The 18,441-nt window shown below is 42.4% G+C and overlaps 1 protein-coding gene across 1 annotated transcript in view; it reads right to left on the bottom strand.

The window, feature by feature from the left end:
* Positions 1-18,441, bottom strand: part of LOC141047161 (uncharacterized) — a 130,260-nt gene that overhangs the window by 87,699 nt on the left and 24,120 nt on the right. The window contains 5 exon segments of the mRNA XM_073542118.1: positions 13,136-13,226; positions 13,425-13,519; positions 13,599-13,722; positions 13,807-13,986; positions 14,116-14,265. Of these exon segments, the coding sequence (XP_073398219.1) occupies positions 13,136-13,226; positions 13,425-13,519; positions 13,599-13,722; positions 13,807-13,986; positions 14,116-14,193 (568 nt within the window). The 5' untranslated portion in view covers positions 14,194-14,265.

Raw genomic sequence — 18,441 nt, 5'->3', positions numbered from 1 at the left:
GATAGGGGACGCAGGGCGCATGCAGCGTCATGCGCCGGTGGGCGGAGCTACCGGCGGAGGCGCGGCAGGGGGCGGGGCTTAGCGGCGGCCGTGCGCAGGCCGTCGCTGCGCTCATAAACGCTAGTGTGAAACTAGCCTAACTTTGGCAAAGAGGTTTATGATCCATTTAGGCCTGCAAACTAGTTTATTTGTCTCTCCATTTATTGGATCCTGATTGATTGCTAATGAGGAAAACTAGTGATAGATCTAAGAACTAGCCTCCTATGTATTCAGACATAGCTTGGGGATGCTTTTATGTAGGGGTGCATTTATGTACATTTTTGAAAGTACCTTGCAGTTATACATGGCAGTTAGACAGGGCAGGAGACAGGTAAGACATTTAAACAAACCTATTCCTAGTACATTTGGATTGCAACAAATATTCACCATATGCATTTGGTTGCTGCATTTACCCACATCCACGGTCCATGCATTAACTCTTTACACTCCATCCACATCGGCTCCTCAGTCCGGGGTAGCATCGCTAACAGGATTACCGCTGTTCTTAAGCAAGAAGCATTTAATCAGCAACCCACCGGAGGAGTGTTATTACTTACAGAAGGACTTTTGGGATCTCCAAACACAGAATCAGCGTTCACTTGTGAGACTGAGTCCGCCCTCCCCCTCTGTGGCTGTTAACCCCTACTACTTTACAAGGTAATCTTGGTTTCTTGCTCTACAATTGGCATTAAGCATCCAAAGGGATATATATGACTTTTTTAGTGTTACTTATTGTTGTTCTCTGTTCAAACCTGGTACTTTTATTGTGCTCTGGACTTTGATTTTTTTTTTTTCCCTTCAAATCCATTTGAGTAAGACAACAGCTACCAGTGACTCTAAGCGCAGTAGTAATTCATTTATCTATACAGACTTTCCCTTTGACATCTATGGTGACTGGTGTCTTTCTGCTTTTGCTGCTGGAGTCCCTATATATACTTGAGCACCACTGAGGTTTTTATATTATAATCAGTAGATTTGGTTTCCTGTACCATCTGTGGTGCAGTGACCACTGTGTCCGCTAGGGGGTGCTGTATGGGTCATGCACAAAGTTATATCCATTGTGGTAATGGACATAGGATGGTAAATGACCCTTATGTATCCCGGGGGTGTGGCCCTGGGATGGAAGCTTGAATGAGTGTTGATCAGCAGAGGTACTGCTGAGGTTTTTTTACAATGTATCAGGGAAGGCTTCAAGATGGCTGGTGAGATGGGTGGGACTGGTCACCCACTGCAATGAGGTCATAGCCATGTGATGCTGTGGGCATGGCTACGGACCATTTAAGGTGACCAGGGTAGGTCACATGAGAGAATGCCTGGATCTGATAGGTCCTTGTGGAAGGTCCCGGAAAGCCAACGAGCTAGAAGGTGTGCTACCTTCCTGAAGCGCACAGGTGGACGCCGCTGACCGTGTGTGGTCTGTGTGTAATGGCCTGTGAGCGCTGGCCAGTCCCCAGGAGGAAAGAGATGTCAGGACTGAGAAGCAGCTAAGAGGTAACCCCAGACAGAGGGGGGAATTATCTGAGAGACTGTAGAGCTTGTTTGCTTGTTAAAGCACAGCCTGTGTGAACACAGGGCTAAGGGAGCGGAGCTCCACTATGAGCATTCGTTTTTGTCTGCTGTAAGACTGTTATCGTTTTCCTCATGCTGCTATGGTTTATGCTGCACAATAAACCATATGGACTATGTTATATGAAAAAGCCTGTGCCGGACCTGGTCTATCTGCAGCGAAGTGAGTGTTCCCCAATACCCTCAGTGAGCGTTACCTTACACATCTCTACCGATGTTTCCAACATCATGTCCTCCCTCTATCTGAAACTGAACCTGTCAAAAACTGAACTCCTTCATCCCTCTACTAACCTACAGTACCTATGCCCGACATTGCCATTTCCGTGTGTGGTTCTACCATTACTCCCCAGCAACATGTCCGCTGTCTTGGGGTCATACTTGATTCAGAGCTTTCATTCACCCCCCCACATCCGATCACTGGCTTGCTCTTGCTATCTGCACCTCAAAAACTTACTTTCGACTCTGTAAAAACTCTGTTTCTTTTATTCATTCTCATCTGGACTATTTTAACTCTCTACTAATCCGTCTCCCACTTACCAAACTATCCCCTATCCAATATGTCTTCAATGCTGCAGCCAGGATCATATTCCTCATCAACCATTACACTGATGCCTCTACCTTGTGCCAGTCATTACACTGGCTACCAATCCACTGCAGAATTCAGTATAAACTTATTACCCTCGCCCACAAAGCACTCCATGGCTCAGCACCACCCCACATCTCCTCCCTTGTCTCAGTCTACCACCCTACCTGTGCTTTCCATTCAGCAAATGATCTGAGATTAACATGCTCAATAATCAGAATCTCCCACTCCTGTCTCCAAAACTTTACACATGCTGCGCCAATTTTTTGGAATGCACTACCCAGGTTAATTTGATTAATCCCCAATACCTATAATTTCAATTGTGCCCTATAAAAACATTTCTTCAGACTGGCCTACTGACTCAACACAATAATCTAGCTATCCCTGTGTTACCCATTCAAAATTTTTACCAAAACCAGGTTCCTTGTATGATGTTCTCATACACTTTATGCATTTAATAGCCCTCTGTGTCTGGACTGTGACATACTTACGTTAAACTAGAAGAAGAGGGGATAGGAAGAAAACAGACACGAACATGAAGCCAGAAAAATATTGATGAAGGATATGAGTTGTGGCAAAGAAGACACAAGACAACATACTCGGAAGGGAGGTAAGAACATTTCTAAAACAATCCACAGGTAGGAGATTGGAACAAAAGAAAATCCTCTAAACTGCATGCTCGCAAATGCCAGAAGCCTGATAAACAAGATGAAAGAACTAGAAGCAGAAATATCTATGGGGAACTATGACAAATGGGAATAACTAATACATGGTTAGATGAAAGCTATGACTGGGCAGTTAACTTACAGGGTTACAGTCTGTTTAGAAAGGATCGTAAAAATCAGAGAGGATGAGGGGTTTATCTTTATGTAGAGTCTTGTCTAAAGTCCACTTTAAGGGAGGATATTAGCGAAGGGAATGAGGATGTCAAATCCACATGGGTCGAAATACATGGAGGGAAAAATAGTAACAAAACTCTCATTGGGGTCTGTTACAAACCCCCAAATATAACAGAAACAATGGAAAGTCTACTACTAAGGCATATAGATGAGGTCCTTGTTATCGCGACCTTTAACTACCCAGATATTAACTATGAATCAGAGACTTGCGAAACCCAGAAAGGCAACAGGTCTCTGCTAATAACCAAGAAAAATCTTTCACAATGGTGCAGAATCCAACCAGAGGAGCAGCACTTTTAGACCTAATACTATCTAATAGACCCGACAGAATAACAAATCTGCAGGTCGTCGGGCATCTAGGAAATAGCGACCACAATATTGTACGGTTTCACTTGTCTTTCGCTAGGGGGACTGGTCAGGGCGTCACAAAAACACTGAACTTTAGGAAGTCAAAGTTTGACCAGCTTAGAGATGCCCTTAATCTGGTTGACTGGGACAATGTCCTCAGAAATAAGAATACAGAAAATAAATGGGAAATGTTTAAGAATATCCTTAATAGGCACTGTAAGCGGTTTATAGCTTGTGGGAATAAAAGGACAAGAAATAGGAAAAACCCAAAGTGGCTAAACAAAGAAGTAAGAGGGGCAATGAACAGTAAAAAGAAAGCATTTACACTGCTAAAGCAGGATGGCACCGTTGAAGCTCTAAAAAACTATAGGGAGAAAAATACTTTATCTAAAAAACTAATTAAAGCTGCCAAAAAGGAAACCGAGAAGCACATTGCTAAGGAGAGTAAAACTAATCCCAAGCTGTTCTTCAACTATATCAATAGTAAAAGAATCAAAAGTGAAAGTGTAGGCCCCTCAAAAAATTGTGAGAAAAGAATGGCTGTAGATGATGAGGAAAAAGCTGATATATTAAACACCTTCTTCTCCACGGTATTCACCGTGTAAAAGAAAATGCTAGGTGAAATACCAAGAGACAAAGAAATCCCAATATTAACCCCTTAATGACCAGAGCTGTTTTCGGTTTTGCGTTTTCGTTTTTTGCTCCCCTTCTTCCCAGAGCCATAATTTTTTAATTGTTCCGTCAATATGGCCATGTGAGGGCTTATTTTTTTGCGGGATGAGTTGTAATTATGAACTACACCATTGGTTTTGCCATGTAGTGTACTCAAAAATGGGAAAATTGCTTGCGTGGTGAAATTGCAAAAAAAGTGCAATCCCACACTTGTTTTTTGTTTGGCTTTTTTGGTAAGTTCACTAAATGCTAAAACTGACCTGCCATTATGATTCGCCAGGTGATTATGAGTTCATAGACACCAAACATGTCTAGGTTCTCTTTTATCTAAGTGGTGAAAAAAAATTCCAAAGTTCGCTAAAAAAAAAAGCGCAATTTTTCAAGACCCGTAGCGTCTCCATTTTTCCTGATCTCGGGTCGGGTGAAAGATTATTTTTTGCGTATCGAGCTGACGTTTTTAGTGATATCACATTTGTGTAGATACTTTTTTCTGATCGCCCGTTATTGCATTTTAATGCAATGTCGTGGCGACCAAAAAAAACATAATTGTGGCGTTTTGATTTTTTTTCTCACTACGCCGTTTAGCGATCAGGTTAATGTTTTTTTTTATTGCTAGATCGGGCAATTCTGAACGCGTCGATACCAAATATGTGTAGGTTTGATTTTTTTATTGTTTTATTTTGATTGGGGCGAAAGGGCCTATATGTAGCAGAAATACAGCATTGCTATGAGCGCTGACCACAGTGTGGCGCTCATAGCAATCAAAATGAAGAAATGGTCTATGACACCTCTGGTTGTCATGGGAACGCTTTGCTGACCCCCGATCATGTGACGGGGGGCGGCGGTGCACTCATTTCCAGCCGCGCGCCGGAAGTACTAGTTAAATGCCTGCTGTCAGTGTTTGACAGCTTGATTAACTAGTTAATAGGTGCCGGCGGATCGCGATTCCACTCTATTGCGGGCACATGTCAGCTGTTTATAACAGCTGACAAGTCATGTCTTTGAGGTGGGCTCACCGCCAGAGCCCATCTCAAAGCAGGGGATACTGACTGCTGATGTACTATCCCGTCAGCGTTCAGTAAGGGGTTTTAAGGGTCACCAATCTAACCCAAGAAGAGGTGCGAAACCAGTTAAATACGATTAAAACAGATAAATCTCTGGGTCCAGATGGCATAAACCCATGATTACTAAGAAAACTAAGTAATTTAATAGACAAACCATTATTTCTTATATTTAGGGACTCTATAGCAACGGGGTCTGTTCCACAGGGCTGGCGCATAGCAAATATGGTACCAATATTCAAAAAGTGCTTTAAAAGTGAACCTGGAAATTATAGGCCAGTAAGTCTAACCTCTATTGTTGGTAAAATATTTGAAGGGTTTCTGAGGGATGTTATTGTGGATTATCTCAATGAGAATAACTGTGTACCTCCATATCAGCATGGGTTTATGAGGAATTGCTCCTGTCAAACCAATCTAATCAGTTTATGAAGAGGTAAGCTATAGACTGGACCAAGGTGAGTCATTGGATGTGGTATATCTTGATTTTTCCAAAGCGTTTGATACCGTGCCACACAAGAGGTTGGTATACAAAATGAGAATGCTGGGTCTGGGGGAAAATGTGTGTAAATGGGTAAGTCACTGGCTTCGTGATAGAAGGCAGAGGGTGGTTATTAATGGTATATTCTCTAACTGGGTTGCTGTGACCAGTGGGGTACCACAGGGGTCAGTGTTGGGACCTCTTCTCTTCTACATATTTATTAGCGATCTGGTAGAAGGTTTACACAGAAAAATATCGATATTTGCAGATGATACAAAACTATGTAAAGCAGTTAATAAAAGAAAAGATAGTATTCTGCTACAGATGGATCTGGATAAGTTGGAAACTTGGGCCGAAAGGTGGCAAATGGGGTTTGACAACATCAGGAATTATGACGTAATGTCAAATGCAATAATAAAGGACATGTTGCATTTTGTTGCAGTCACCGCACGATCAAAGCGACGCATGCGGAGGCATCCGCATACATCGACACGGCCTGCGTACCTAATGCTAAAGATAAGGTACCCAGGCCGCATGCCGATGGAGGCGGAGGTGACCTGAGGAGGTGCGGCCGGGGGCAGAGCTTCACGGAGGAATTCCACATCCCTCCACAGCTCCTCCATATGCTAGTGTGAAACTAGCCTTAGTGATCGGACCCAAAGAGTGGTCGTAAATGGCTGCACATGCAGTTGGAACAATGTCTCAAGTGGGGTACCACAGGGCGGTGTCCTGGGTCCTGTATTATTCAACATCTTTATCAATGAATTAGATGAAGGAATTGAGGGTAAACTGATTACATTTGCTGAAGACACAAGGCTAGGAGGGATAGCTAATACTAGAAAAGAGAGAGAGGATTCAAAAAAGATATAAAACTGGAACAGTGGGCAGCAACTAACTGAATGTTTTTTATCAGGGAAAAATGCAAAGTACTACATCTGGGCTACAAAAATAAAAAAAGCATATACAGAATGGGAGGAATAGGGCTAAGCAACAGCACATGTGAAAAAGACTTGGGTATATTAATAGATCACAGAATGAACATGAGTCAACAGTGTGATGCAGCTACAAAAAAGGCAAATACAATTCTAGGATATATTAACATAAGCATACAGTCTAGATCACGTGAAGTCATTACTACCCTCTACTCCTCTTTGGCCAGATCTCATCTGGAACACTGTGTCCAGTTTTGGGTATCACATTTTAAAAAAGACATCAACAAACTGGAGCAAGTTCAGAGAAGAGCGACCAGAATGGTGACCGGTCTGCAAACCATGTCCTGTGAGGAACGGTTGCAGGATTTGGGAATGTTTAGCTTGCAAAAGAGTAGATTGAGAGACTTAATAGATCTCTACAAATCTTAAAAAGGAGAAAACGGAGTAACGGATACAAAATATATGCAAAAGTATAAATTTTATTAGTACTCACATCAAGTGCTGACAAGTATACAAGTTGACTAAAATAGGGGGGATAAGCCCCAATGATACAACAATCAGGACAGACAAGGACAGGGTAAATAAAGTGATACCAGTGCTCGAAATCTACATGGCACAACGTTCAGTCAGCCCATGGGCATTGCACATAACAGACATGTGTCTAATGGTAAAAGATAGTCAAATATGGCATACTCAATTAAATGTGTATTGTACATAGTTGTACATGTCTAGAGCCACAATGCCCATGGGCTGACTGAACGTTGTGCCATGTAGATTTCGAGCACTGGTATCACTTTATTTACCCTGTCCTTGTCTGTCCTGATTGTTGTATCATTGGGGCTTATCCCCCCTATTTTAGTCAACTTGTATACTTGTCAGCACTTGATGTGAGTACTAATAAAATTTATACTTTTGCATATATTTTGTATCCGTTACTCCGTTTTCTCCTTTTTAAGATTAGCATATGGAGTGGTAATCCATGCACAAGGCGTTTTTGGACCATGGTCACCGCCTTGTCTCGTTCTCTGATACTGGGCATTATCATATATGTATAGATCTCTACAAATGTCTGAAGGGCTGTCCCATTTTAGAAGGATCATCTCATTTGCACAAGGAAAGACTAGAAGCAATGGGATGAAACTGAATGGGAGGAGACACAGATTAGATATTAGAGAAAACTTTTTGACAGTTAGGGTCATCAATGAGTGGAACAGGCTGCCACGAGAGGTGGCAAGTTCTCCTTCAATAGAAATCTTCAGAGTCTAGATAGACATCTGTATGGGATGATTTAGTGAATCCTGCTTTGAGCAGGGGGTTGGACCAGATGACCCAGGAGGTCCCTTCCAACTCTACCATTCTAGGATTCTAGGGTATAAGGTTATGAACCCCATTTAGGAAGTTGTCTTTCTGCCTGGGGATCAGCTGTGGCAAGCTGTGCATTTTGACCTGCCACTCCCCATTGACTGATAAGTGCAAGTTCGCATTTTAATCCATTCTTATTTTGTAATTGTCTGTATATACTGTAATTGTCTCATTTGTAACATTTCTTTATATTTTTGTAAACACTGCCTATCTTTTCTGGAGTAAAACTATGTAACTTTACTAGCTTTGTTTTCCTTGAACTAAACGTTTTGCCACGTCCTATGTGCTAAAACTACACTACTGTTGGGTTGGCTCCTGACCCAATATTGATTTTAATATCAGAACTAGGAGCTGGTGGCAGCAAAGTGTGTTCTGGGGTATTTGGGGAGTCTCTGGCAGTGATGGACAGAGGTTATTATGTGTGTATTACCCACCTGAGACTGGGGACATACATACCGCCCTTCCTGCAGAGTGCCCAATAGCCAGTACACGACCAGCCAGCCTTTCTGGTGACTATTTTTCCTAGCTGTAGTTCCCTGACTGATCTGAGGGTAAGTGGGGGTGCCAGAGAGATGCAAGTTTCAAAACAGTAACTCAAAGTGGGATCATAAAATAGGATCCCTGACAAACAATGATAAATGTAAGGTTATACACATGGGAAGAAAGAATCAATATCACCATTACACACTGAACAGTAAACCACTGGGTAAATCTGACATGGAGAAGGACTTGTGGATCCTAGTTAATGATAAACTTACCTGGAGCAGCCCGTACCAGGCAGCGGCTGCCAAGGTAAATAGGATCATGGGGTGCATTAAAAGAGGTCTGAGTACACATGATGAGAGCATTAAACTGCCTCTGTACAAATCCCTGGTTAGACCGCACATGAAGTACTGTCTACAGTTTTGGGCACCGGTGCTCAGGAAGGATATAATGAAACTACAGCGAGTACAAAGGACAGTAACAAAATTAATAATGGGGATGGGGGAACTACAATACAATAGAGATTAGCAAAATTAGGATAATTTAGTCTAGAAAAAAGGCGACTGACAGTACATTCTAATAACCATGTACAAGTATATAAGGGCACAATACAAATATCTCTCCGAGGATCTGTTTACACCAAGGAAGGTGATGGTCACAAGTGGGCATTCTCTGCGTCTAGAGGAGAGATGGTTTTTCCACCAACATAGAAGAGGATTCTTTAGTGTTATGGCTGTGAGAATCTGGAATTCCTTGCCTGAGGAGGTGGCGAAGGCGAACTCAGTCGAGGGGCTCAAGAGAGGCCTGAATGTCTTCCTGGAGCGCAACAATATTGTATCTTACAGTTATTAGGTTGTTTAGAAGAACGTAGATCTGGGAATTAATTCTGACGGAATATAGGCTGAACTGGATGGACAAATGACAATTTTCTTTTTTCGGCCTTGCTAACTATGCTACTATATGTTACATGAACACCCGATTTCTTACATTATGGATGGTCCTAATAATGAAAGCAATTGTTACCAGCCACCTTTCGTGTCCCCCCTATTTCCTCATAGATTGTAAGCTTGCGAGCAGGGCCCTCATTCCTTTTGGTATCTGTTGATCTATGTGTTTATTGTTATGCTGTAATGTCTATTGTCTGTACAAGTCCCCTTTAAAAAGTAAAGTGCTGCGGAATATGTTGGCGCTATAGAAATAAAATTATTATTATCATTCCTGCTTCAGCCAATTGGAAAGCACCACGCCCTACTAAAACTTGAAGCATATTGCCGGAAGCTGCCAGATACAGCCTTGTTCTCCTCTGGTTCAGTCATCTGTGCTCAGCTCCCGGCTTGTGTATTTGTTTCCTGTTGACTACTCTTGCATCTTCTGATTTTGTATTTTCTCTACTATCCTAGTTGTGACCCGGCTATCTGACCATTCTTCTTGCCATGTCACACCACAGAACATCAAGTAAATTTAGAGCGCGAGCAATATTTTCCATTAAATTAGTTTCTTTAAAAAGTATTAGATATTCAAGACGACTCTTTATAATATTGCAGAGATGCGGTGTCTTCAAATTTAGATCTTGGGCATTTGGAAGAGGCAAAGGAGACCTCTTTTTTTAAAGACTACCATGAAGTTACAGGCTCACATAAGTGAGGCAGGCCAAATCCAGCACAACTCATACAATATGAAAAACCGTAAACAAATAGACATAGAACAAAAAACATGTTACATCCTCAACAACAACGGAGTATGAGGGGCAAGCTCCAATATAAACAGGACTTTCACTCATTTATGGTGGACCATTGGAGCTACTATGAGTCCTGACCAGAAGAGTAGGGAAAGTATTAGTGCTCCACATTTCAGGAGAGATTGTGCAGTAATCTGAATTCCTTAGAATTGAAAACATAACACTGGTCAACACAAAAAAAATCATCAGCAAAGGTCGTATGTCAGTTTTATGGAGTTTGATGTACTGAATCCAAAAATATGCTTAGTTTTGCTCGATCACATAAAGTTTCTTAGACAAAAGTATTTTTGTTTTCAATGTCTGTGGTTTTTCCTATGTTATTCCCATTTCTTTGCTTGTCTTACTTAATTGTGAATTTTCTTACAGGGTCAACATCAGTAAAGGTTTTAGATATTTAGTGGGGAAATATCTACATATAGTCGGTTGGCTCATCACAGTTTTTTTTTGATTTGTCACCACCATTGAACTGAACTTGCTCTACTGTTTGATCTGATTTAAAGGAGAAAAACGCCCCAACAGTGTATCAGTCATCAAAACAAATTCTGCTATGTGTGTGGTCCTTTTACACCAAAAGGCCAAGTACGTTCAATCACTCATGATATTAAAAAGATGTACCAGATGTACTTTAAGTGTCCACTTGACAAAGACAAAAGTTGGGCCCCTCATGTGATATGCTCACGTTGTTCAAATGGTCTTCGTGACGGGTGGAATATGAGGAAAGTGGCTATGCCATTTTCCGTTCCCGTGATTTGGAGTTGACCCAAAAATCATAGTGATGACTGCTACTTTCGTTTTGTGAATACTGAAGGGCTTTTCTACAAAGAACAAACATAAGATTTATTACCCTGAACTTGAATCTGTGATTAGGCCAGTTTCACATGATGGTACCTTGCCAGTTCCTGTACCATCGCTGTCTGGATTGGATGAAAATGAAGTAGAATATGAAAACTACTGGAGCTGAATCTACTGGCGAAGACAAGGAGACCTCAAGTCAAGATGAGTATGTCCCTGATGGAGCAGCCAGAACGCTTTACTCAACATGAATTAAATGATCTCATCAGAGACCTTCCATTGTCAAAAGATAAAGCTGAACTTCTTGCATCTAGGTTGAAACAGAAGAGTCTTCTTCATGATGATGACAAAGTGTGTTATTACCAAAATAAGTAACATTTTAGCACAATTTTTCACAGTTGATGGACCAATTGTGTGCTGTAACAATGTGAATGGCCTCTTTGAAGAACTGAATCAAGAGCATTTGGTTGCAGATTGGCGACTTCCCAGACAAGTTTGAAAGCAGTGTTGCATCACAATGGAAATATGAAACCATCAATCCCTATTGCTCACTCATGTCATCTAAAGGAAAGTTATGAAAATCTGTCAGTCGTTTTGGATGCTATACAATATAAGCATCACTAATGGAATATCTGTGGTGATTTGAAAGTGATTGGTCTGCTAATGGGAATGCCAGGGGGTTTCACAAAATATTGTTGCTTCTTGTGTTTATGGGACAGTAGAAATACAGTAGAGCATTATGTCCGTCATGATTGGGGACAGAGAAACATTTATGGTCCAGGTAGAGACAATGTTCAGCATTATCCTTTAGTTGCTCCAACAAAAATCTTTCTTCCTCCACTACAGATAAAGTTGGGATTGGTTAAACTTTGTGATAGCCATGGCAAAGACAAATTCATAAGGGTTCCAGTACATTTCACAGAAATTCTCCAGCGTTTCACCAGCAAAACTGAAGGAAGGGGTATTTGTTGGTTCTCACATGAGAGAGCGTATGAGAGATGATGTGTCTGAAGGAACTCTAAATGATAAGGAATTGAGATCTTGGAAATGCTTCAAGTGGATCTGTGAAAACTTCTTAGGAAAACAAAAATCTCCAGAATATGTTGAAGGTGTTGAGGAACTGCTAAATGCATACCAGTGTCTTGGATGTCGCATGTCTCTGAAAATGCACTTTTTTGCATTCACATTTAGATTTCTTCCCTCAAAATCTTGGGGATGTAAGCGATGAACAAGGCGAACGGTTTCACCAGGACATTAAAGTAATGGAGCACCGCTACCAGGGTTTTTGGAATGACTCAGTGATGGCAGATTACTGTTGTTATATAGGGACAACCCTGAAAATCATACCAACGACAGTCTAATGTCAAGCACTTTTAATTTCTGCTCATATTTTGGTTTCTATTTTGAAATTATTTTGGTTCAATAAAAGTTGTTTTGTAAGGTGAAGCGTTTTTTCTGATATGTAGATTTCTGACTTCTTAATGTTGCCAGTATATTTCCTATTCCTTATAATAATGATGCTGCTCCATGGAAACTATACGTGCTACAGAAAAACTATGTACATTTATGAAATCAGGACAAAAAAGTACAAAGTCACCTGCGATAAATACAAAAAATATTTTTTTGTAAACCTGTGATTTATGATGTGGAGTCAATCCATGAAATCAGGGCTCGAGTCATTCCAACACATCTCCTGCAGGTGTGAATAAATGTATATTACAGACATCAGCCACGCACAGTTTAGAGATATATCATGGCACAGGTGTAGTGTTTTTATGTAGTTTCTCAAGACCCTGTTTGAAGTTAGTCAATTTTAAATTGAAAAGTCAGGATAAAGGAAAACTCTGTTGTTATTGTACAGAAATTCACACTTGGCCTCACTGCACACATTCTACATACGCGGTCATTTGGCTTTTTAGTTTACAGATATGGGCAGGTAATGGTCAGCGTCTTCTAATCCTAGGGGGTAGGTGGATCCTCCAGGTGGTAAGTTCTATAGAAAAGGGCTTTCAATGACCAATATCATTTGAACAGTTTTGGGTGGAGCAACATGTTGTGTTCTAGCGGCAAAATGGTGATCACACAATTGTGATATGGTCAGACTTCACCATCGATAAAGCAGCCACAGCCGGTGACAGAGAAGAATCTGTGACTTCTCTATATTTAGTGGTTACCTACTCACCTGACCGGTTATAAGCAGTAATCTCCTCCTTACATCGCTCATCATTCCTCACATATGTCTCTGTAGTATTAATATGGGTCAGATCTTCACCCTAAAATAAATATTGTAAAAGTCACAGACAGATGGAGAAGTCACATCTATGATCATCTCTAATCCTGCCATCTCCATTGTTCTCATTACACAAGTATAAAACATATAATATTGTTGGATAAAACAAGACTAAGCACAAGACCTTCACAGCCATCTACACATCATAGGGGAGATCTCATGACACCTTCTCTCCATCTACCTGATGATCCTGAGGAACATTAGGATCTTCTTGTTTACAGTCCTGTGGAAGAAGACGGGGACATCTCTCTGATGTTGTCCTCTTACTGCACAGATCTGGAAGAAACACTTATAGGGACTGAATTCATTCTTTACATCCAGATAATTATAGGCCGTGTGTATTTAATCCTATTACCTGGTGATGTGAGGGGCTGGGGAAACTCCAGCATGACGTCCTTGTACAGATCTTTGTGTCCTTCTAAATACTCCCACTCCTCCATGGAGAAATAGATGGCGACATCCTGACACCTAATAGGAACCTGACACATACAATGATACAGTCATCCCCCTCAATCCCTTCATAGCGTTACTGTATAATGTCCCAGAATTCCCAGCAGTGTCACCTCTCCAGTCAGCAGCTCAATCATCTTGTAGGTGAGTTCTAGGATCTTCTGGTCATTGATGTCTTCATGTATCATGGGGTGAGGAGGAGGCCCCGTGATTGGGCTCAGGAGTCTTACCCATCCCTCAGACACAGGGTGCTGACAGTGCTCACTAGAGGTCTTCTTCACTACTGTGTAATCCTGGTTACGGAGAGACACATTAATAAATCCCACTACAGACATTTCCAGAGTCCTCACCTCTCCAGTTCTGTCCATCTGTTATTCCCATAGATAAGAATGATGTAATGTGATGTCATCAGAATCTCTCACCTCTCCAGTAAGTCGGAAGAGGATCTCTAGGGTGAGGTGTAATATCCTCTCCGCCATCTTGTCTCTGTTCATATCCATCCTTGATGAGTATATCAGGAAAATTCTCTTATATAGAAGATCTCCACTGAGAGGATCTGATATTGTAGAGACCTAAATGAGAAGATGAAACGATGTAGCATCATAAAAATCCTGTGTAATAATAGTCAGGAAAATATGAATCATTTTACAGGGGTTCAATTACACCTCCAGTACTTTCCGCTGCATCTACTGGGACTGACACGCTGCCCTTCCCCCCATTAGGTTTGTACAGTACACACAAATAGCTGAAGTGTCTCTCCACCAGCACTGTGTAATTCTACCCCTTTCTTTCCCCCCTCCCTCAGGAACGTGTTTGTGATCAGTTCACTCAGCCGTTGTGCAAGAGCACAAGGTTTTGAAAATCACTTTTTTCCTTAAGGACCAAATATAATGGCGCAGAATATTCATAGAAGCAGGAAACTTTATATTTCTGGAAACTGCAGAGGTAAAGTTATCCACAGCGGGTTTTAAAGCTTTGGCGCCTATCTGGAATCAGGAAAAGGGTTCCCACCGTCCACTAGCCCGCAGGTAGTTCATGTTTGGTATCAAAAGAAAGGTAATTTCATAAGAAAAATGGTAGTCTCGCCATCCCTCTGTGAGCCTCGCGGCCAGAGTTATGACACTTATGAGTTTTCAGTAACTTTTGAAAAGAGGAGTACATTCTCTAGCTCTGCCCACCCAGTGAGGTCAGCTAGAAGAAAGTATAAGGCTAGCAGGCTTATTCAGACTGGTGTTCAGACCTGGGGAGACAGCATATACCATCCCTGCTGTGGACTGAATCCTGGTCCTTGAGAACTCCCCTTCCCCTCTCCCACATGGTGTGCCATTGACTGAGAACTGTAAGTTCATCCTTTAATCCCTTTCTATTTTGTAATTGCCTGTATATATTGTAATTGTCTCACTTTTAGCATCTTTTTGTATTATTGTAAACACTGTATCTTTTCTGGAGTAAAACTCTAAAAATTTACTAGCTTTGGTTTCCTTTCTTTATAAACGTATTGCCATAAACTCCGTGCTAAAGCTACGCTACTGTGTGGGTTGGCTCCTGACATGATGTTAATTTTAATTGTCCAAACAGGAGCTGGTGGCAGCAAAGTGTGTTCTGGGGTATTTGGGAGATTCTGGCAGTGACGGAATGGAGGTTTTACATGTGTATTTCCTGCCTAAGACCGGGGATATACATACCGCCCCACTGCAGAGTGCCCAATAGCCAGTACACAGCAAGGCAGCCTTTCTGGAGACTACTTACCCTAGGTCTAGTTCCCTGCCTGAGAGCTGCAAGCTCCAAACTGGAACTGGAAATTGGGATACAATAAATCCCTGGCGAACAGGGGGCAACTAAACCAACCTGGTTCGTGACTACAATACAATTACTGGAGAGATAATAAGGGAAACACATGAGGAGATTTATTATTTTACAGTATTTAGTTTTTCTTCTTTACATCTACTAATAAAAACCAATATAGTTTAGGTCACAGACAACAAGCAGTTTCCTCCTCAGAGTCGGCAGCTGAACAAGTTTCTCATAGACCAAGGGTCCACAACCTGTAGCTCGGGAGTCACTTGTGGCTCGCCGTCCCATGAATTGTGGCTCGCGGCTGTCTTCCAGCTTGGTGCATTAGCTCCACGTATAGCTAACAGGTATGAGGACCACATCTTAAAATGGTGAATTTTGTGAGTAGTCCTGCACAGAAGAGTAGATCTGGATGCACGTATACTGGTCTTAGAGGTTTCGATGTTTTTTAAGTATGGTATGCTGGAGACAGGATGATACTACCTGTCCAAGGAGGTGCCTGAAGCTGGATGTGACAGTGTGTTGGGAGTGCTGGATGGGAGAATACTGAATAGGGGAATTGTGGGGACCACTGGATCTTGTTATACGGCTTCTGGGGGATTTCTGTGGAAAAGCTTTGGCTATCATTATACCGGTAATGAGGGCTCTGGTTGCCACTACTGTGAGGGGGGAGGGAGCTGGATGTGGCTCGTGACCCTCTCTCAGAACTGAAGGTGGCTCTCTATATCAGAAAGGTTGGGGAACACTGTCATAGACTCATCTTCCATAGCGCTAATTCTCGCCTCATTTACCGACACTGGAATCGGCATTAGCAATACTGCAGAAGATATTCATTACATGTGACAGGAGAAATAACTACATCATGATGAGGACGACATCTTCATCTTCTACTACGGCTCTAGAAACATATTTGTCCAGACTCCGTCACTGACTCCATCACCACCGGCCGTCTATATGAATTTTTCCCATCTTTCCCTCTCTGTAATCTTCTATCATGCTAGATCTCAGGTCTGATTCACACACAGAAGTTTGAGGCTTTTATAAAAGATGGTTTGTAAGAGCAAGACAGAAGATATTTGATGATAATATTATTATTATTATTTATTTATATAGCACCATTGATTCCATGGTGCTGTACATGAGAAGGGGTTACATACAAATTACAGATATCACTTACAGTAAACAAACTAACAATGACAGATTTATACAGAGTGGAGAGAGTACCCTGCCCTTTCGGGCTTACATGCTACAGGATGGTGGGGAAGGAGACAGTAGGTTGGTGGGTTGCAGCAGTTCTGGTGTTGGTTGAGGTGATATCACTGGTAGTGGTGAGAGAGAAGGAGGTAGCAGGGTCATTGCAGGCTGTAGGCTTTCTTGAAGAGGTGGGTTTTCAGGTTCCGTCTGAAGGATCTAAATGTGGTTGATAGTCGGACTTGTTGGGGTAAAGAATTCCAGAGAATAGGGGCTATTCGGGAGAAGTCTTGGAGGCAGTTGGGTGAGGAGCGAATAAGTGTGGAGGAGAGAAGGAGGTCTTGGGAGGACCGGAGATTACGTGAGGGAAGGTATCGGGAGATTAGTTCAGAGACATATGGGGAGACAGATTATAGATGGCCTTGTAGGTCATAATTAGTCATTTGAACTGGATACGCTGAGGGAATGGAAGCCAGTGAAGAGATTTGCAGAGGGGAGAAGTGGAGGAGTAGTGAGGAGAGAGATGAATTAGTCGGGCGGCAGAGTTAAGGATGGACTGGAGAGGTGCGAGGGTGTTAGCAGGGAGACCACAGAAAAGGATGTGGCAGTAGTCGAGGCGGGAGATGATGAGGGCATGCACAAGCATTTTAGTAGATTGAGGGTTGAGGAAAGGACGGATTCTGGAAATATTTTTGAGCTGGAGGCGAGGTGGTAGAAAGTCCTTGGATGTGCGGTTTGAAGGACAGGGCAGAGTCAAAGGTTACTCCGAGGCAGCGGACTTCTGGTACTGGGGAAAGTGTGATGTCATTAATTGTTATAGCTAGGTCAAGTAAGAAGATCTGTGAGATGGAGGAAAGATGATGAGTTCAGATTTGTTTACATTGAGTTTGAGGAAGCGAGAGGAGAAGAAGGAGGATATGGCTGATAGACACTCTGGGATTCTGGACAGCAGAGAGGTGACGTCTGGGCCAGAGAGGTAGATCTGAGTGTCATCAGCATAAAGGTGGTACTGGAATCCGTGGGACTTTATGAGTTGCTCCAGACCAAGTGTATAGATTGAGAAGAGTAGGGGTCCTAAAACAGAGCCTTGGGGGACTCCAACAGAGAGAGGGTGGGATGAGGAGGTGGTGTGGGAGTGGGAGACGCTGAATGTGCGGTTGGAAAGGTATGAGGAGATCCAGGATAGGGCAAGGCCTTTGATGCCGAAGGAGGAGAGGATCTGTAGTAGGAGGCAGTGGTCAACTGTGTCAAATGCAGCGGACAGGTCTAGAAGCAGGAGTATAGAGTATTGTCCATTTGATTTGGCTGTAAGTAGGTCGTTAGTAATTTTGGTCAGGGCTGTCTCAGTGGAGTGATGGGGGCGGAAACCAGATTGTAGATTGTCAAAGAGTGAGTTAGATGATAGGTGGGAGGAAAGTTCAGCGTGGACATGCTGTTCCAGGAGTTTGGATGCGAATGGGAGCAACGATATTGGGCGACAGCTGGACATAGCGGTTGGGTCGAGGGTTGGCTTTTTAAGGATAGGCGTGATTGTGGCATGCTTGAAAGCAGAAGGGAAGGTACCGGACGTTAGTGATAGGTTGAAGAGGTGGGTTAGGGATGGGATAAGTGTTGTGGTGAGGTTGGGGAGGAGGTGGGATGGGATGGGGTCAAGTGCACAGGTTGTGAGGTGCGATTTGGAGAAGAGGCGATTAAGCTCCCCTTCAGTGATGTTGGAGAGTGAGGTTATGGGTTTTGGGCATTGGTCTGGTATACAAAGGGGT

Source organism: Dendrobates tinctorius, unplaced genomic scaffold, assembly GCF_039654945.1.
Source record: "Dendrobates tinctorius isolate UK_male_01 unplaced genomic scaffold, ASM3965494v1 ptg000126l, whole genome shotgun sequence".
NCBI lineage: Eukaryota > Metazoa > Chordata > Amphibia > Anura > Dendrobatidae > Dendrobates > Dendrobates tinctorius.
Note: the sequence above shows the minus strand (reverse complement) of the source record. Positions and strands in the feature narration are given on the sequence as shown.